Source organism: Aquarana catesbeiana, linkage group LG01 (genome assembly GCF_042186555.1).
Source record: "Aquarana catesbeiana isolate 2022-GZ linkage group LG01, ASM4218655v1, whole genome shotgun sequence".
In the NCBI taxonomy this organism is placed as follows: Eukaryota; Metazoa; Chordata; class Amphibia; order Anura; family Ranidae; genus Aquarana; species Aquarana catesbeiana.
This window is the reverse complement of record NC_133324.1, coordinates 438,568,546-438,590,143: the sequence shown is the minus strand read 5'-3', so window position 1 is coordinate 438,590,143 and position 21,598 is coordinate 438,568,546. Positions and strand designations below refer to the sequence as shown.

The following is a 21,598-nucleotide window of genomic DNA, read 5'->3' as shown; positions in this document are numbered from 1 at the left end:
TTTATGAAGCCCAGCATTGTACTTAAAGGGGTTATAAACACTTGTTTGTTATTTAAAAAAAAAAAAAAGTCATACTTACCTCCACTGTGCAGCTCTATTTGCACAGAGTGGCCCCGATCCTTGACTTCTGGGGTCCCCCAGCAGCGCTGGTCGCTCTTTCCCGCTCTCCTAACGTGGACACCCGTGCGGGCGCGCTCCCGAGTTCTGCATCTGTGTACATTCACACAGAATGCAGGACTCGGCCCGCCCCCTGGCACTGCGTCATTGGAGCTAATGGCTGCGCTGCTATCAATCTACCCTTTAATAAATATTTTCCACTTTGCTTGCTTCATTAATGGGGGTAAAATGGGTATGGGAGTCACATGATCTTATGAAATCATGTGACCAAGCTCTCCTGTTTTCTGAGTTATGCCCCGTACACACGGTCGGATTTTCCGATGGAAAATGTGTGATAGGACCTTGTTGTCGGAAATTCCGACCGTGTGTAGGCTCCATCACACATTTTCCATCGGATTTTCCGACACACAAAGTTTGAGAGCAGGATATAAAATTTTCCGACAACAAAATCCGTTGTCGGAAATTCCGATCGTGTGTACACAAATCCGATGGACAAAGTGCCACGCATGCTCAGAATAAATAAAGAGATGAAAGCTATTGGCCACTGCCCCGTTTATAGTCCCGACGTACGTGTTTTACGTCACCGCGTTTAGAACGATCGGATTTTCCAACAACTTTGTGTGACTGTGTGTATGCAAGACAAGTTTGAGCCAACATCCGTCGGAAAAAATCCTAGGATTTTGTTGTCGGAATGTCCGAACAAAGTCCGACCGTGTGTACGGGGCATTATACAGAAAACAATCCAACAGACACCATAGGCTTTACAATGCACTGTGCATTTTATGGATGACGTGGTGTGGAGTAAACACTGCAGTGTCCTGTGGGTAATGTTATCCACTCTTATGCCCTGTACACACGATCGGACATTCCGACAACAAAATCCATGGATTTTTTTCCGACGGATGTTGGCTCAAACTTGTCTTGCATACACACTGTCACACAAATCTTGCAAAAGGGAAAAGCCGCTCCAATAAGCCTCCGTAATCTCTTAAAGAGTGCTGGGTGCTGGCTGTGCTCAGATCTGCGGAAGGAGAAAAACCCTGGACTGCCACACTCCATAAAAAAACATCTTTATTGAAAAAATGCAATAAAATCCAAAATGGCAAACAAAACAAAAAATGGACACAGCAGGTGTAAAATAGCTAACGCGTTTCACATTCAAAGATGCTTACTCATAGCTAAGTTTGATCAAACAACAAAAGCGCATAGAAAAGGAAGGGAGGGACAGGGTGTAACACCCAATCCCCATCAGCAGACACTTAAATGGACACACATGCCGCATGATTAAAGTTACATTCGTAACCATGAAACGCACTTGAATGTTGGAGACAATTAAACAAACAAAAAATCTGTACAGTTGTCCCAAAAATTGGTGTGGATGTAGATATAAACATATAAATGAAAACATCAATATAATATCATACAGTTAATTCATGGTGAGAATAAACCAAAAATGACAATAAGAAAAGAAACACTGAATGGAATGTCTGCTATATAAATAATGATGAACCAGCTGTCCAAACCAAGACAAGAGGTGCATCAAAATGCATATATAAATAAAAATTAAACAGTATCAGGACCATTCCTATCTGTAATTTCAATTGTCAAAAATACACAGTTATTTGTGACTGACTAAACAAAAATAACAACAACTTTTTCTGTTTCAAAAGAGAACAAAAAGATAAAAAAGCTGATGTCCATAACTGATGTACAGAAAGCCGGTCCCATAACTTTTAAATGAATGAGTATTAAATTATGAATTAAGAATTGAAAAAACCCATAGGAGAAATGTCTCTATCCTTTCAATAGGGAGAGAATGCAGGGGAACAGAGTGCTAACTCCTTGCATTGCAGGCTAATTTTTTCCAAAAATGAAACAAAACAGAAGAACCACATAGTATACTGGACACAATAAAGTAATCAGTAAGAGTGTAGGGTAGTAGGTAAAACAAAGCTAATGATGATTCAAACCAATCAGGAACATTACTTAAACTGAATAATAAGATCTTAATTTCAGTAACCTGCACAGTTTGCCAACGTCACAACAGAAATATAACTAGATTATTAGTATATAAGATCTACCCCTGTGAACACCCTAAAGCAATACTAGAGTAACCGATGCCGCTGAGAGCAATATGAATTAAACTAGACACAGCAAGATATATCGAGATAAAAGAGGGGGCTGTGACACTAGAGTCTCACTACTAGTGCTGCAAAAGGCAAAAACTGCACTAATGTGCCGCATGGTGGTATAGAAAAATATGTAAAAATATGATTAACTAGCTCAAGCGATGTGAGTTGGACTGAACACAGCAAGGTGAACAATAATAGAGAAAGAACTATGACAATAGAGTCTCACTTCTGATGCTGCATAAACGTATAGACTACACTAATGTGCCTCATATAAATGTGAAGTAGTAATCAACTTGCTCAAGTAATGTATCTATAATAGAAAAATTGCCTAAACGGAGTAGCTGTAACCTAGCCTACTGTAGATAATATAAACCACACTAATATAACCAAATAATCAGGAATAAAACAGTAAGATATAACATATACCATTATGAAAACCCTAACGCAATACCAGTGTGGTCAATGTCACTAAGAGCAATATAAGTTATTCTGGACACAACGAAGTGAACGATAATGAGGAAAAGCTGTGACACTAGAGTCTCACTTCTGGTGCTGAAAAAAGCAAAGACTACACAATAATGAGAAAGGGCTGTGACACTAGAGTCTCACTTCTGGTGCTGAAAGAAGTGTACACCGCACTAATATGCCCCATACTGATATAAAAAAATATAATTGAATTACTTCAGCGGTATGAGTTAAACTGAACACAACAAAGTGAACAATAATAGAAGAGCTATGACCAGATATACAGAAATAAAACCGTAAGATATGACACATGCTGTTGTGGACACCCTAAAACGATACAAGTGTGGGCAGTGCCCCTGGAAACAATATAGGTTAAATTAAACGCTATGAAGTGAACCATAATGAAAAAGTGCTATGACACTGGAGTCTCACTTCTAGTGCTGAAAAAAGCATAAACTGTGATAATGTGCCCCATGCTAGTGTAGGAAAATATAATTAAATTTCTCACACGATATGAGTTAGACTGAACACAACAAACTGCACTAATGTACCCCATACTGATATAGAAAAATATAATTAAGTTGCTCAAGCGATATGAGTTAGACTGAATACATCAGAGTGAACAATAATAAACAAGAGCTATAACAATAAAGTCTCACTTCTGATGCTGCAGAAAAGCATAAATTACACTAATGTGCCACATGTTAATATGAAAAAATGATTAACTTGCTCAAGTGGTATGTCTATAGTGGAAAAAACTGCCTAAACAATGTAGCTGTAACCTAGGCTACTGTGAACAATATAAACTGCACTGATGAGCAAAACGAAAACAGACTAAAGAATACACCTACTGTTGATAAAAATGGGAAACATCCCATTCAAAGTTGAGTCCTGAAGGGCATCTGCTCCAAGCTGACATATGGGTCTGAGACTATGAACAGTAGGTCATCTATATATCTACAATAATAAACTGTATCTCTGTGGCGGGGACTACCAATACCAAAGATGCGGAGCCTCTCCAACCATCCCATGTAGAGGTTGGCTAGGGACGGGGAAAATTTCGCTCCCATGGAGGCTCCGCATCTTTGGAGGTAGTACTCCCCGTCAAACATAAAGAAATTATGAGTAAGTAGATATTGCAAAGACATGATAATAAATTCCTGCATCACTGGAGAAAAACGACTGGACTTATTAAGAAAAAAAGAAACCGCTTGCAGACCCAAATCATGGGAAATGGATGAATAGAGGCTACTCACATCGCAAGTAATCCACCTGAAACCATCTTTCCAAGTCATGTTTTGAAGTTTGAATAATAGTTGTTTGGTATCCCGAAGATACCCGGGTAATTCTACAATTAGGGGTTGTAATTGCTCATCAACCCATTGGCCCAAATGCTCATTGAGTGAGCCTATGCCCGCAGCTATGGGTCTACCTGTTGTTTCTATTATAGATACATTACTTGAGCAAGTTGATTACTACTTCACATTTATATGAGGCACATTACTGTAGTCTATACATTTATGCAGCATCAGAAGTGAGACTCTGTTGTCATAGTTCTTTCTCTATTATTGTTCACCTTGCTGTGTTCAGTCCAACTCACATCGCTTGAGCTAGTTAATCATATTTTTACATATTTTTCTATACCACCATGCGGCACATTAGTGCAGTTTTTGCCTTTTGCAGCACTAGTAGTGAGACTCTAGTGTCACAGCCCCCTCTTTTATCTCGATATATCTTGCTGTGTCTAGTTTAATTCATATTGCTCTCAGCGGCATCGGTTACTCTAGTATTGCTTTAGGGTGTTCACAGGGGTAGATCTTATATACTAATAATCTAGTTATATTTCTGTTGTGACGTTGGCAAACTGTGCAGGTTACTGAAATTAAGATCTTATTATTCAGTTTAAGTAATGTTCCTGATTGGTTTGAATCATCATTAGCTTTGTTTTACCTACTACCCTACACTCGTACTGATTACTTTATTGTGTCCAGTATACTATGTGGTTCTTCTGTTTTGTTTCATTTTTGGAAAATTTGTATCTCTTCCCATGTAGCTTAATTAGCCTGCAATGCAAGGATTTAGCACTCTGTTCCCCTGCATTCTCTCCCCATTGAAAGGATAGAGACATTTCTCCTATGGGTTTTTTCAATTCTTAATTCATAATTTAATACTCATTCATTTAAAAGTTATGGGACCGGCTTTCTGTACATCAGTTATGGACATCAGCTTTTTTATCTTTTTTGTTCTCTTTTGAAACAGAAAAAGTTGTTGTTATTTTTGTTTAGTCAGTCACGAATAACTGTGTATTTTTGACAGTTGAAATTACAGATAGGAATGGTCCGGATACTGTTTAATTTTTATTTCTTTCTCGAACATCACGGGACACAGAGCCACAGTAATTACTGATGGGTTATATAGGTATCACTGGTGATTGGACACTGGCACACCCTATCAGGAAGTTCAACCCCCTATATAATCCCTCCCCCTTGCAGGGATACCTCAGTTTTTACGCCAGTGTCTTAGGTGATTAACGTGTAAAGATGTCCTGTGCTGAGCTCCAAAGGGAATATCCTAAGATCCTGTACTGGGGCAAGCCAGGCGAACCGGATCCATTCAAAGTGTCTTTTCATGGCCGAATTGAATGGTACCCGGGCCTCGTGTACGAAGAAACGAGGTTTTATACGTAATGCTTCTCTTTTTAGAGAGCTGGACCCCGCAGATCAGAAAATGGCTTTAAACTTCCTAATTTCTGGCGAGGTGCTTTATGGTCCCAGAACTGTTGGATCCCCCCAGTCTCTGACGTTTTTTTCAAACAGAGCCCACCGTGAGAGGTGAAGATTGGGTCTGTGTAAACAGCACCCTGCGGCTGGATAAGGTAAGAGGAGATTCCACAGATTTTTTGAGTTCTAGTGGCTTTTCTTCTTTAAGGTAAATGCATGCTATGCCTATTGTGACCACCGGGGGCTGCCAAGAGCACAAACCTACACATGCTGACTGTCTGTCTCAGGTGTTTTCATCGCTGATTATGTCCCAGCATCTCAAGCAGGCTGCAAACAGGTAAGATGGAAAGGGGGATTTCTCATGTTTGAATGTTCCCCCCCCCAGGCTAGAGAGGGGCCACAGGGGTCTAGAAAGTGGTTATACCACCCGGGCTCTGCGGCCTAATGGCCACCATCTCTGAAGATAGCCGTTCAGGCAGATCTTGTTACCAGCCTCCCTCCCTCCCCCCCCCCACCCATCCCCAGCCTTTCTCCAGAAGCATGACAGGAGAGTCGGCAGCACGGGAAGCGCTCGTATTTTTTCAAAACTCGAGGGGGGGGGGGGCGGTAGAGGAGGGGGCGGGACGTCAGCACAGGTGCTTAGACTCCCACTCAGGCCAGCTGCAGGCTATTAAAGGCACTCTGTACAGGTGCACTCAGCCTTCTGAGAGACACAGAGCTGACGGTCGCATGTAAGGTGGGACACAGGCATTCTCCTAGGCAGCATTTACTGAAGTAACACCAGACTGAGCATTGGGTAGCAAGGCTTTTAGCCAGACTACATCAGGCAGTGTTCATTTGTATACCTCACACCTTGTTGCTTTGCACTATGGGTAGAAGAGGTTCAAGCACCCAAGGAACCAGAGACACTAGGGGATCTCGTTCAGGTTCTGAGGGCCCCCTGTCGGCAGCATCCTCCCCCCCTAAAGATGGGCCAGGGACGGCTAGCCAGGGAGAGCCATCGGAGTCAGGGGCTACACCTGCTTCTGGCACTTCAGCCCCTGTATATATTACACAAGAGGTTTTTTCCTCAACCATTAATGGTCTAGAGGAAAGATTAATGGCCGTGATTACGTCTTCACTCAGTGGAAGAAAACGCACTAGGCTTTCCTCTGTTTCCCAAGACCCTCAGACAGAGGAGCTCTGGGATAAAGGAGATGAATCCCTTTCAGAGGTTCAGGATGGGACGGATGATTCCTCTTCGGAGGAATCAGGTGGAGAGGGACCCTCTGCGACTTCCCAAGAGGTGAAAGTCTTAGTGCAGATCCTCACTGGATTGGTCCGCTCCACATTTAAGTTGCCCATACCTGAAACTGCTAAAGAATCCTCTTCTGCTTTGGGGTCACTGAAACCTTTCCAAGCAGCACATGCTTTTCCTGTTCATACTTTACTTGAAAAGCTCATTTATTCTGAGTGGGATCACCCAGACAAACGTTTTTTTCCGCCGAGAAAGTTTTCAACACTTTATCCGATGGAAGAAAAGTTTATTAAAATGTGGGGAATACCGGCTATTGATGCCGCCATTTCCTCCGTAAATAATAGCCTGACTTGTCCTGTAGACAATGCTCAGATGCTCAGGGATCCTGTAGATAAAAGGATGGAATCCCTATTGAAGGATGTTTTCGCCTTAGCAGGATCAGTGGCCCAACCTGCAGTAGCAGCGATTGGAGTCTGTCAATACTTAAGAGACCATGTTAAGCAGGTCATCAAAGTATTACCTGAACAGCAGGCCCAGGGGTTTGCTAACCTTCCAGCGGCCGTATGCTTTGTGGTTGACGCCTTTAGAGATTCTATCGTGTAAACCTCCCGTCTTTCACTGGGATTGGTGCATATACGTAGAATCCTATGGTTGAAAAATTGGTCAGCCGAAGCACCATGTAAGAAGCTACTGGCTGGGTTTCCATTTTGTGGTGCAAGGTTGTTTGGAGAGGACTTGGATAACTATATCAAGAGAATCTCTTGTGGGAAAAGCACTCTCTTACCTGTCAAGAAGAAGAGTAAGCGTCCCTCTTTCAAACTGACTCTTTCCCCAGCGCCGGGGGCTTCAGCCTCCAGGCAGTCTCGACGGCCGCCTCCATCGGGGTCCAGAGACAAGAGTCAACCCCAGGGACAAAAGAAGTCCTGGGGAAAGAAGCCTACTAGGCAAAACACTAAGACCTCTGCATGAGGGGGCGCCCCCGCTCACTCGAGTGGGGGGAAGACTGCGACAGTTCTCAGAGCTCTGGCAGGAGGACTTCCAGGACAGATGGGTAATCTCCACGGTAACCTTGGGGTACAAGCTGGAGTTTCAGGAATTCCCCTCTCCTCGGTTCCTCAGATCAAATGTTCCCAGAGACCCAGAGAAGAAGCAGTCGCTCCTTCTAGCGTTAGAGCGACTTTTGTCGCAGGAGGTCATTATGATAGTTCCCGCAAAGGACCAGGGATTGGGCTTCTATTCCAACCTTTTTACGGTCCAAAAGCCAAATGGGGATGTCAGGCCCATTCTGGACTTAAGGGATCTGAACCGATTCCTAAGGATTCAATCCTTCCGCATGGAATCAATTCGAACAGTAGTTCCCACCCTGCAGGGAGGAGAATTTCTGGCATCAATAGACATCAGAGATGCATATCTGCATGTGCCCATTTTTCCTGCTCATCAGAAGTTTCTGCGCTTCGAGGTAGGAGGGCGCCATTTCCAGTTTGTGGCTCTGCCTTTCGGGATAGCCACTGCACCTCGAGTGTTCACAAAGATCTTGGCTCCTCCTCTGGCCAGATTAAGGGCTCAGGGTATAGCTGTCATAGCATACCTAGACGACCTGCTCTTGATAGACAGGTCGGTAGCCTCTTTGAATGGAAACTTGAGGACCACGGTCAGGTATCTAGAACACCTGGGTTGGATCCTCAACTTAGAAAAGTCTTTCCTAAAACCAGTAAGTAGACTGGAGTATTTAGGTCTGATTATAGATACAAGCCAGGAGAAAATATTTCTACCCTAGGCAAAGATCACTGCTTTGAGAGAGCCGATTCTGACAGTAAGGACCAAGAAGGGTTCCTCAGTCCGCCTTTGTATGAGGCTACTAGGGAAGATGGTGTCTTCATTCGAAGCAGTTCCCTATGCTCAGTTTCACTCAAGAATGCTGCAACACAGTATTCTGTCGACCTGGAACAAGAAGGTTCAGGCATTAGACTTTCCGATGCACCTGTCGCATGCGGTGCGTCAGAGCCTCAATTGGTGGCTCATACCCGAAAACCTGCAGAAGGGGAAATCCTTTCTACCGGTTACCTGGACGGTGGTAACAACAGATGCCAGTCTGTCAGGTTGGGGAGCAGTTCTGGAACAGGCTGCGGTCCAAGGGGTATGGTCCAAGACAGAGAGGACCTTACCCATCAACATTCTGGAGATCCGGGCGATACATCTAGCTCTAAAGGCCTGGACTATCAGGCTACAGGGTTGTCCGGTCAGGATCCAGTCCGACAAAGCCACAGTAGTGGCTTATGTCAATCATCAGGGAGGCACCCGGAGCCGAGCTGCTCAAAAAGAGGTGAACCAGATCTTAGTCTGGGCAGAGATGCATGTGCCATGCATATCGGCAGTTTTCATCCCGGGAATAGAGAATTGGCAGGCGGACTATCTAAGTCGCCAGCAGTTACTTCCAGGGGAATGGTCTCTGCATCCCGACGTCTTTTGGGCCATATGCCAAAGATGGGGGGTTCCAGATGTAGATCTCTTTGCATCCCGATTCAACAAAAAGATAGACAGATTTGTGGCAAGGACAAAAGATCCTCTTGCATGCGGGACGGATGCGTTGGTAATTCCGTGGCATCAGTTCTCACTGATTTACGCATTCCCGCCTATTCTGCTACTACCACGACTCCTTCGCAGGATCAGGCAGGAAAGGAAGTCGGTACTTCTGGTGGCCCCCGCTTGGCCCAGAAGGACTTGGTATGCAGAAATAGTAAGGATGACGGTAGGTTCCCTGTGGACCCTACCGGTACGCCCAGACCTGTTATCTCAAGGTCCAGTGTTCCATCCTGCCTTACAAACGCTAAAGGTGGTTTCTGATTTTCATTTAAACCAAGACATTGTTCTACCTTCCTTTTTTCCAGATCCCTGTTCTCCGGAAGAGAGATCTCTACATTCGTTGGATGTAGTAAGAGCAGTTAAGGCCTATCTAGGGGCAACTGCTCAGATCCGCAAGACGGATGTTTTGTTTGTGCTGCCAGAGGGTCCCAATAGAGGACAGGCAGCGTCAAAAGCTACCATTTCTAAATGGATTCGACAGTTGATCATTCAAGCTTACGGTTTGAAACAGAAGATTCCTCCGTTTCAGATCAGGGCACATTCCACAAGGGCTATTGGTGCTTCTTGGGCAGTGCACCACCAGGCCTCTATGGCTCAAATCTGCAAGGCCTCAACCTGGTCTTCAGTTCATACATTCACCAGATTCTATCAGGTGGATGTGAGAAGGCATGAGGATATCGCCTTTGGGCGTAGTGTGCTGCAGGCAGCGGTACAGGGTCCTCAGGTCAGATTGCACTCTACTTGGTCGTGGTTCCCCCCCCTCAGGTAGCATTGCTCTGGGACATCCCATCAGTAATTACTGTGGCTCTGTGTCCCGTGATGTTCGAGAAAGAAAATAGGATTTTTTAAAACAGCTTACCTGTAAAATCCTTTTCTTTAGAAGGACATCACGGGACACAGAGGTCCCGCCCCTCTTCTAATACACTATATTGCTTGGCTACAAAACTGAGGTATCCCTGCAAGGGGGAGGGATTATATAGGGGGTTAAACTTCCTGATAGGGTGTGCCAGTGTCCAATCACCAGTGATACCTATATAACCCATCAGTAATTACTGTGGCTCTGTGTCCCGTGATGTCCTTTGAAAGAAAAGGATTTTACAGGTAAGCTGTTTAAAAAAATCCTATTTTATATATGCATTTTGATGCACCTCTTGTCTTGGTTTGGACATCTGGTTCATCATTATTTATATAGCAGACATTCCATTCAGTGTCTTTCTTTTCTTATTGTCATTTTTGGTTTATTCTCACCATGAATTAACTGTATGATATTATATTGATGTTTTCATTTATATGTTTATATCTACATCCACACCAATTTTTGGGACAACTGTACAGATTTTTTGTTTAATTGTCTCCAACATTCAAGTGCATTTCATGGTTACGAATGTAACTTTAATCATGCAGCATGTGTGTCCATTTAAGTGTCTGCTGATGGGGATTGGGTGTTACACCCTGTCCCTCCCTTCCTTTTCTTTTCTATGCACTTTTGTTGTTTGATCAAACTTAGCTATGAGTAAGCATCTTTGCCATTTTGGATTTTATTTTATTTTTTCAATAAAGATGTTTTTGTATGGAGTGCGGCAGTCCAGGATTTTTCTCCTTCCGTCACACAAATCTTGTCGGAAATTCCGATCGTCAAGAACATGGTGAAGTATAACACGTACGACAAGCCGAGAAAAATTAAGTTCAATAGCCAGTGCGGCTCTTCTGCTTGATTCCGAGCATGTGTGGAAAGTTGCACGTCGGAATTGTGTACACACAAACGGAATTTCCGACAATGGATTTTGTTGTCGGAAAATTTGAGATCCAGATCCCAAATTGTGTGTGTCGGAAATTCCGATGGAAAATGTCTGATGGAGCCCACGCACGGTCGGAATTTCCGACAACAAGCTCCCGTCAAACATTTCCCGTCGGAAAATCCGACCGTGTGTACAGGGCATTACTATAAATAGCTCCTTATATTTCTCCCAGGTAATTGGACCTTCTTTTCAGTCCTCAACACTGCTATAAAAGGCAATCTTGAAGTAGGACACTGCAATATCGAGGCGGAAAAGGCATTGAAAAGAAACCAGTGCTAAAAGTCAAGCCACAGAACAGTAGAAAAGTAAGATATAGGAAAAAATAACTACAGTGTAGAAACATGATTTCTAAAAGTTAATAATATACCTTTAAAATCGTAACTGGGCTGTTAACATTTAATTCTAGCCAAATTATGTTTTGCTGTTTTGGAAACAGAGGGACAATTTAGGACCTCAGTCAGGGTTTTATTACTGTCTGGGTCTTTGCTGTGTAGATATCACTTCTTTTCTTTCCAGCGACCACATGCTTTGGAGTGGACTGACTAGTGAAAGCAGTCCCCACGTTGAGAAAGGCTCTATCTCTATCACATTCTGTATGTCTCCCTTTGTCTGTGACCACCATCACTGGTACAGGACATAAAATAAATACTTCCCAGATGGGACAAAGACAGTAATAAAAACTTGACAGAGCTTCTAACTTTTTTCCCATTTTGTCAAAAATATATGACATTTAATCGTATAAAGCAGTTATATACCGTATTTATCGGCGTATAACACGCACCGGCGTATAACACGCACCCCAATTTAGGAGGGAATTTTAAGGAAAAAAAAACTTTTAGGAGGGAAGTTGAAGGGAAAAAAAAGGGAATAAATGATCGCGCTTATGGATCTGTCTAGGTATGCTGCCTCCCCTAATATAGTCCCCCAAAGGGGTCTATAACCACAGATTGTAAGAATAAAAGGATGGTGGCGCTTCCTAGTTTGGGGAAAGGTACCAGGTGTGAGAAAAAAAGAAAACTAATTTATAATATTAGTACTTAGTGACCTGTGAATACGCGACTGGTAAACAGGCTGTTATTCACTTAACAAAGTGATCCTGCCAGAAACATGACTCATCTTAAAATCAGTGAGTGTCTCCTATTGGTAAATAAGTTTTAATGTGCAAATCTCCAAATATATACTAAATACCTAGCTCCAAAATATCCGTCCTATATATTGGTGCTGGTATATACCAAAATAAGGCCCATACCCTCAGTTATGAATCAAAGAAAATATATATGTACATTGAACATATGTGCAGAAAAATAATAACATAAACAAACAAATAATTGTACATAAGGACTTAGTAATGGTCCATAATTAGATGTAGAACCCCCCTCGGGGTTAGCATCCCAAATTAGTAAGTGCAAATATTCCAACAAATCTTGCTGCGTGTAGCTAATAGTTCATCAGATAAAGTGAATTTCCATTCATAATCGTTGACGTAAACACAGTGACTGTGAATGTTCAAAAAATTCAGTGACTGTAGGTGTTCAGACAATTCCACTTGTGACTTCCACTTGTGACTGGCACGAAGTCACAAGTGGAATTGTCTGAACACCTACAGTCACTGAATTTTTTGAACATTCACAGTCACTGTGTTTACGTCAACGATTATGAATGGAAATTCACTTTATCTGATGAACTATTAGCTACACGCAGCAAGATTTGTTGGAATATTTGCACTTACTAATTTGGGATGCTAACCCTGAGGGGGGTTCTACATCTAATTATGGACCATTACTAAGTCCTTATGTACAATTATTTGTTTGTTTATGTTATTATTTTTCTGCACATATGTTCAATGTACATATATATTTTCTTTGATTCATAACTGAGGGTATGGGCCTTATTTTGGTATATACCAGCACCAATATATAGGACGGATATTTTGGAGCTAGGTATTTAGTATATATTTGGAGATTTGCACATTAAAACTTATTTACCAATAGGAGACACTCACTGATTTTAAGATGAGTCATGTTTCTGGCAGGATCACTTTGTTAAGTGAATAACAGCCTGTTTACCAGTCACGTATTCACAGGTCACTAAGTACTAATATTATAAATTAGTTTTCTTTTTTTCTCACACCTGGTACCTTTCCCCAAACTAGGAAGCGCCACCATCCTTTTATTCTTACAATTTGAAGGGAAAAAAACTTACATTTAAATGCCCATCATTGCAGCCTTCTCAGTGCAGCCTTGCCCCAGTGCAGCCATGTCAGTGCAGCCATGTCAGTGCAGCCATGTCAGTGCAGCCATGTCAGTGCAGCCATGTCAGTGCAGCCTTCCCCAGTGCAGCCTTCCCCAGTGCAGCCTTCTCAGTGCAGCCTTCTCAGTGCAGCCATGTCAGTGCAGCCATGTCAGTGCAGCCATGTCAGTGCAGCCATGTCAGTGCAGCCATGTCAGTGCAGCCTTCTCAGTGCAGCCATGTCAGTGCAGCCATGTCAGTGCAGCCATGTCAGTGCAGCCATGTCAGTGCAGCCATGTCAGTGCAGCCATGTCAGTACAGCCTTGTCAGTACAGCCTTCCCCAGTACAGCCTTGTCAGTACAGCCTTCCCCAGTGCAGCCTTGCCCCAGTGCAGCCTTCCCCAGTGCAGCCTTGCCCCAGTGCAGCCTTCGATCCCCTGTCCCTGCTTGCTGGGCTTCAAAATCGCCGACCGCGATTTGAAAATGGCGCCGCCGGCGCCGAAATACACAGAGCCGGTCCTCGGCTCTTTCCGGCGGGTCTCGTTCACTTTCGGCTCCACTCGTAGTCCCGAGCGGAGCTATCCGAGTAGGTTCGGATAGCTCCGCTCGGGACTACGAGTGAAACCGAAAGTAAACGAGAGCCGCCGGAAAGAGCCGAGGACCGGCTCTGTGTATTTCGGCGCGGGCGGCGCCATTTTCAAATCGCGGTCGGCGATTTTGATATTTTGACAGCTCGGGATCGCAGGGGATCGGCGTATAACACGCACCTGCGACTTTCCCCTGATTTTAAGGGGAAAAAAGTGCGTGTTGTTAAATCATTCAAATATACATTTTCTACAAGTTGTTATGCTGGTAACAAATTAATGAAATAACCCATACTATCCACTAGGTGTCACCATTGCAAAATACTTTGAAGGCTGATGTGATGTTGGCAAAGCCAAACTTTATTAGAACAGTGTAATTTTCCTGTAAACTACATTTAACCAATGACCTAATGGATTCTATCCAGTATTGAAAGGTAGTTATGAGTTCTTAAGGTCAAGCTTACTCTTTGGGCCCTTTCAGACTATCGCACTCAGGTGTGTTGCATTAACACATGTTGCGTTAGGCAGCCTATTCATATGAATGAGCTGCCAGAGCAGCAGATTGCCTAAATAAATGAACAACCTCTGCTTTTTACAAAGCAGAGCACTACAACACAGAGTAATTCTGAAAAACCCCTAGGAAATGAATAATCAAACTTGCAGTCATTTACAATAATCATCTAAATCATCACTAAAATAGCTCACCAGTCCACTTAGCTCCATCGGCTACTATCACATGACAAAGTAATAGCACTTAGTCATGTGACTGGAATTAAAGGGATCTTGAATTAGGTTGAACTTACACTTATGCAGATCTTGGACCGCTAACAACTGTCAGAACACCTCATCGGTATGATTAAAGGGCATTAGCACAGGGTGCATTGCATTAGAGTGCTGTTTGCAAAAGTTCTATCTTCTATGCAATCTATAGGCAAAAGATGTAAAACAATAAAAGAAGTGTGGCTGGCTTGCTTATGACACTAAAAGGTTATGTTGCTATTACAAAGTTTGGCAAAGTTATTTGAAAGATGAAATTTAGCCTTAATGATGCAATTTCTGTTTAGCTTTATTGAACTTACCTGAGGTACCTGAGGTGCGGCAGGCAGCTGTATACTGTCGAAATCCTCTAGGCAGGGATGCTCCTTCCTCATCCTGTCTTGGAACTTATGGTGCTGCAGGTTAATAGCATCAAGTCTTCTGTGATACAGCTTTAATTTAACTGTTTGCTGTAACTGCAAAAAAAGTGCTAGCTGGAGTTTAGCTTTAATTTATTTAGTGTATCTAAAACTGCTAGTATATTGAACACTATCCTCCCAGGCACACAACGCTGCTGTTGAAAAGTGTCTCTGTGCTCCTTCATCCAGAGTCTAGGCACTCTAATACAGGAGTTGTGGTACTGGACCGATCACCAGATGAAAACAGAGGGGGGAAATGCCTAAATAAAGGAAATTAATGCAGCCACCACATCTATTACATTTTTTAACTGTTTTCCAGAACATTTACGTTCAAGACATACCATGATACCTGATGAAGCTACACTGCTCATGCACAGTGTACTCTACACAACCTCAAATACTCCTTGTGGATGCATGACATGACTATCCCAGGAGGCGTCAGGCAGGGGAAGGGGGAGGCATTCCTGCCTAGGATAGTAATGCAAAAAAAAAAAAAAAAAAAAGCCAGATCTACATTGGGTCAGTTGATACATTTTCTTGTACTTTGAGAAGGAGCAGCAAACACAGTCATTGTTTAGCACTGTGTATAGCAGGAAACAGAGCCTGAGCATATAAAACCTGTGCATAGAAACAATATTTTTTTAGCCACTTTAACCACTTCACAACCACCCTATAGCAGTTTTACTGCTACAGGGTGGCCGCTGTGCGCAGGATCATGTGTGTATATATACGTGATCCTGCATTTCCAGGTAGCAGTCGCAAATGCGTGCCGCCCGCAGTAAAAAGGCCTAGGCTTATGACATCATGCACAGTTCTCTCTCACTCTTGTGAGAGTTCGCCAGTAAGGAAGGGGGGATGAGTCATAAGAGGGCCAATGAGAGCTGCAGAGCTGTAGGTGTGTGTCTGTGTAAATCCAGGAAGTGAACAAGCAGCAGCTTCAGCTGCCCCCAGGTAAAATGGATGCAGCCAGACTTAGTAGAGGGAGATTTCTGCAGCATATTTGGCAAGTACAGAATCACAAAATATATATATATATATATATATATATATATATATATATATATATATATATATGATAATATGCAAAGTGGTTGGAGGGAAGCTTCAGAATGGCAAAGATGTTTTATTACAAATTATGTGACCACACTGCAGTTCCTCTTAAGACCAGGCCAATTCTAACACTTTTTGTTTATGTTTAAAAATCTGTATTTTTTTTATAGAAAATTACTTAAAATCTAGCATATATATTTAGCATATATACTATATAAGCAGAGGCCCTAGAAAATCAAATTGAGGGTGTGGCAATTTTTTATATATCACACGGTATTTGCACAGTGATTTTTCAAACGTATTTAAAAAAAAAAAAAAAAACACTTTGTTGATTTTTAAGGCACAAAAGCACAATGCAATTTTTTTACCGATTGTTTGTTAAAAAATAAAGGATGATATTTTAGCCCACGTAAGAAGATACCTAACATGTCACACTTTAAAAATTGCGCATGCTCTGGTACTTAGAAATCTTCATAGGCGAAGTTTTAAAAACCTTTACAGGTTACCAGTTTAGAGTTACACAGGAGGTCTGGTGCTATAATTATTTCTCTCACTGTAGCGTTCGCGATGATACCTCACGTGGGGGTGACAGGTCCTCTTTACGGAGAGATCCGGTGTCTATTAGACCTCAGATCTCTCCTCTGCTCTTCAAAGCTTCAGATCAAACTTAGATTGATCCAAAGTTTTTCCTTGCCAGTAAACAGGCCAAAACCGGAAGTGACTAAATACTCATCGCTTCTGGTTTCGTTTACCATAGAGGTGATCGGGGACATCTTGGTTCCTAAACAGCTTTATGGTAAGCCAGTGGAACCAGCGGCTTCCCTGCTGGGCTCATGATAGGATGGGATAGCCTAGAGGGAGAGCGGCAGGAAGGGGTAGGGGGCTACACCTCCTGCCACTTGTATAAACGATCCAGCGGCTAATTAGCTATTAGGATCGCTTTTACCAAACAGAGAATCGCTGGCTGAACAAAAAATACCAGGTTGATGCCTGTAGCTGCAGGCATCAAGCTGGTATAAAACTTCAAACAGATGACGTATATGTAAATATTGCGGTCTGAAAGTTGTTAGATAATAAACATACATTGATAAAAAATATTTACATTATAGTGACATGAAAAACAATATTTATAATACTAATTGAAATACTATACATTTCCTTTAAGGGGAAATTTGTTTACTGTATCAATGTAACACTTGCTAATGAAAAAAGTATGTACAGTATCATCATTATGCCTGCCTGATTTCCTCTGTCTAAAGCATGCCTGGACTTGTCTCTTCTGACAGAAGAGAAGCCAGTTCCAGGGAGGGGACACTGCAGCTGATGCTGTGTCAGCTATCTCTTAAACCGCAATAAAAGAGTAATGTATGAAAGTGCGAGACTGGCATTCATATTACACTCTGTTTATGTCTGTAACCTTAACACTATAGGCTCAGTTCACAAAAGCATAACTCATATATTATTTTCATTACCTATTTTCATTTGCATTTCTGTTCTCAAAATAGATTTTCTTAAAATTCAATAAACTACATGCATTTTATCAATTTTGCAGATATTTTGCCTATAAATACGAATTCAAAGACAATTGAATGAGCTATAGTTCTTACTTGTCTACCAAGGTACATTTATGTATGTTCTAGTACTCAAGGAATTAAAACAAGATCATATATGCAGTATCATGTTTAAAGGGGTTGTAAACCCTCATGGTTTTTCACCCTAATGCATTCTATGCATTAAGGTGAAAAACCTTCTGTAGTGCTGCAGCCCCCCCAGCAAACCCCCCCATCAAACCCCCCCCCCCGTTTTACTTACCTGAACGCTGTCTTCCTCCAGCCGGGAACAAGCACACCAACTCTAGCTGGTGTCTTGTGTCCTGATTGGATAGATTGATAGCAGCGCAGTCATTGGCTCCTGCTGCTGTCAATCAGTCAATGAATACACGCAAAAGCAAGACTCGGGAGCGCGCCCACATGGGTATCCACTAAGGAAAGTGCTTCTCCAATGTGGACAACCGATGCTGAGAGGAGCTACCAGCGCCGCGGGGAGACCCCAGTAGAGGTAGATCTGGGCCACTCTGTGCAAAATGAACTGCGCAGTGGAGGTAAGTATACCATGTTTGTTAGTTAAAAAAAAAAGTGAGGGTTTACAACCCCTTTAATGTGAAAGTGATCCTCTACAGCAGGGGTCTCCAAACTTTATAAACAAAGGCCCGGTTTACTGTGCTTCAGACTTTAGGGGGGCTGGACTATGGTCAGTGCTGTGGTCAGTAGGAGGGGGAATTGTGCCTCATAATAGATATTAGTGATAGGAATAATGCTGTATCGTTGAGGTCAGTGAAAGGAGTAATACCCCATCATTGGTGTCAGTAGGAGGAATAATGTCCCCTGGTTGGTGTCAGTGGGGAGGATAGTGTCCCACCGTTGGTGTTAGTGGGAGAAGTATTGCCCCATCATTGGTATCAGTGGAAGGAGATACCCCATCATTATTGTCAATTAACGGAAATGAGGTTTCAACATTTATATCAGTGAGTGTAATAGGATTTTAGATCTGTAGGAGGAATCCCCAAGGGCCATATTAAGGCAGGCAAAAGGCTGCAGTTTGGAAACCACTGCTCTATAGCCACAGGATCATGTTCATGGAACTGTGAAGGTACCCTCTTTTCTCCCCTTTCCCCATCATTCAATCATTGTACCCTAAAACGCTCTGCTCTGAGCATTAATGGGTTCAGAGTTGTTAGAATTCCAGCTAATATCCGAGTAAACAGCTGATTAAACACAGTCTTGAGCTTGATCAGCTTTGGCGGAGGGCAGGGGAGACAATAGGGGTGTAGTAGACCCCTGATTTGTCCAAAGAGAGAATCTGTCAATGCTATCACGTAGAGGGCTTGTTGGCTCCCTTGTGATAGCAAAAAAAGCTAAATAAAAAAGACAAGTGTTAAAATGTAAATTGTTATAATATAATATAAAATTAACAAATAAAAAATAAAAGCAACCCTGGTGCCCTGCACATACACATGACTGCAAACACACATGTAGGGCCTGGTTGTGTATGCAAACAGTGGTTGCACAACACATATTGCTGTTAACTATAAACTGATGACCTGCAGAGTCTTTTAAAGTGTGACTAATAAACAATTTTGGGTACTGCATTTTTTGCTATGTCATGGATGCATGCAATTTATGACCTGTTTGGTATCTGTTTACTTGACACAACCACTTCTTTAACCATCTCAATACAGTGCACTTTCACCCCCTTCCTGGCACCACCGAGGAGGCACTATTCCTCCTACTGACATTTTTCATGTCAATTGCGTGGTCATGCAACACTGTACCCAAATTAAATTTTTATTATTTTTTCCCCCACAAATAGAGCTTTCTTTTAGTGGTATTTGATCACCTCTGCGGTTTTTATTTTTTGCGCTATAAACAAAATAAGAGCGACAATTTTGAAAAAAACACAATATTTTTTACCTTTTGCTATAATAAATATCCAATTTTTTTTTTAAACAAATGTTTTCCTCAGTTTAGGCCGATATATATTCTTCTACATATTTTTGGTAAAAAAAATCGCAATAGGCATATATTGATTGGTTTGCACAAAAGTTATAGCGTCTACAAAATAGGGGATAGATTTATAGCTTTTTTATTATTTTTATTTTTTTAATAGTAAAGGCGGCGATCTGCGATTTTTATCGTGACTGCGATATTGTGGCGGAGAGATCGGACTCTTTTGACACATTTTTGGGACCATTCACATTTATACAGCGATTACTGTATAAATGTGACTGGCAGGGAAGGGGTTAACACTAGGGGGTGATCGAGGGGTTAATCATGTTGCTAGGGAGTGTTTCTAACTGAAGGGGGAGGGGACTCACAAGGGGAGGAGACCGATCGGTGTTGCTCTATACTGAGAACACCCACCGGTCTCCTCTCCTCTGACAGGACATGGATCTGTGTGTTTACACACACAGATCCACGGTCCTGCTGTGTTACCGGGCAATCGTGGGTGCCCGGCAGACATCGCGGCCGCCGGGCACGCACATCGGGTGCCCAGTGACACGGCGGGCGCACGCGATTGCCAGCAGCGCACGTGCGCCCCCCTGGTGGGCAGAGAAGGCGAGGGCATCATATGACGCCCTCCCAGAACGAGAGCCGCACCGCCTGGCCGTCATATGACAGCCGGCGGGTGGCAAGCGGTTAGTATTTTGCTAAAAAATTGTGTGTTGTATTTGGGTGCACTAAAACTCATGTTTGTGTATTTTTCTGAAAATATACAGTAGACAGTTGCCCAAAAATAGTGCAACGTAAAAATTTTGCAACTGTCACCATTTAATTCTACAGGGCCTCTGCTTACAGAAAATATATAATTGTTTGGGGATTTCAAGTAATTTTCTAGCCAAAGATGCAGATTTTAACATGGCTGCAAGCATTAAATAATGTGCATCTGTAGCAAATGGCTTCAAATTTTTTCAAGTGGCTTGTCACTGTGAAGAGTCTATTGAAGCCAGCAGGAATAGGAGGAGTTGGCCATAAAGTAACTTTGTGAGATAAAATAATGTCTTATGAGAAAACAAAGCTTGCATTTTTAGGAGAAAATAATTATGGGACATAATAATGAAGTTAAATCTTAGTGGACCGTGACCTTTTATAGTGTCTAAGAGCCCATTTACACTTTGGCTTTTGTGGCAATGCGTGCTAAAACACACACATTAATGCATTTACCACAACACATGGCAATATGCCCGCTCTATTTCCAGTACAATACATTGTGAATGGCACCCCAACGCATTGTATTGGAGAGCACAAGGCATGACAGAGCACACATACACCATGCATTGCGGTGTGCTAGGCTTTAATAAAAGGTAGAATTTTTCACTTGTTCTTGCTTTACTACAAATTGCTTTAGTGTGGCTTGGCCCTGTAAGATTGCTAATGTATTCTCATTCTGATTACAGAACTACCAAAAGAGAGCAGACCTTTTATGATGGGGGACCTAACTGTCTGGCAGGTGTGTGTCACATTCCTATGGCTGAGCCGTTCTGCAGTAAGACTAGAGAGGTGAGTGCTGCTATGTAAGAAATATTACTGAGTATATCCCATTGATTGTCAGGAAGGGGGCTAGGCCTCATGTACAGTGACAAGAAAAAGGTTGTGAATCCCTTGTCATTAACTGGTTTTCTGTACTAATTTGGCATTAAGGTGTCCGTTTATGAAGCAGTGAAATCTATTCACTGCTTCATTCTCCGGCATTCACAGCGAAGATCTTTCTCCTCTGTGTGCCAGTTTATGAAGCGGTGTAGATCGCTTCACCTTCTGAGGAGTGAAGCGATCTACAAACGCTTCCAACAGTGGAGAACGGCCCCTGATACTGGAATCTCGTGAGACTTTACGAGATTACAGCACCAGAAATTCACTGAAACACAAAGATGTCAGTTTATTAAGCAGTGATAAATTATCACCGCTCAATACACTGACAGACAGCATGGATTAATGTTCATAAAATAATGA

General features: G+C 42.4%; 1 protein-coding gene across 1 annotated transcript in view; it reads left to right on the top strand.

Moving 5' to 3' along the window:
* Positions 1–21,598, top strand: part of MTAP (methylthioadenosine phosphorylase) — an 86,132-nt gene that overhangs the window by 38,368 nt on the left and 26,166 nt on the right. Inside the window, exon 5 of the mRNA XM_073636029.1 lies at positions 21,046–21,148. Coding sequence (XP_073492130.1) covers positions 21,046–21,148 — 103 coding nt within the window. The remainder of the gene's footprint in view (positions 1–21,045; positions 21,149–21,598) is intronic.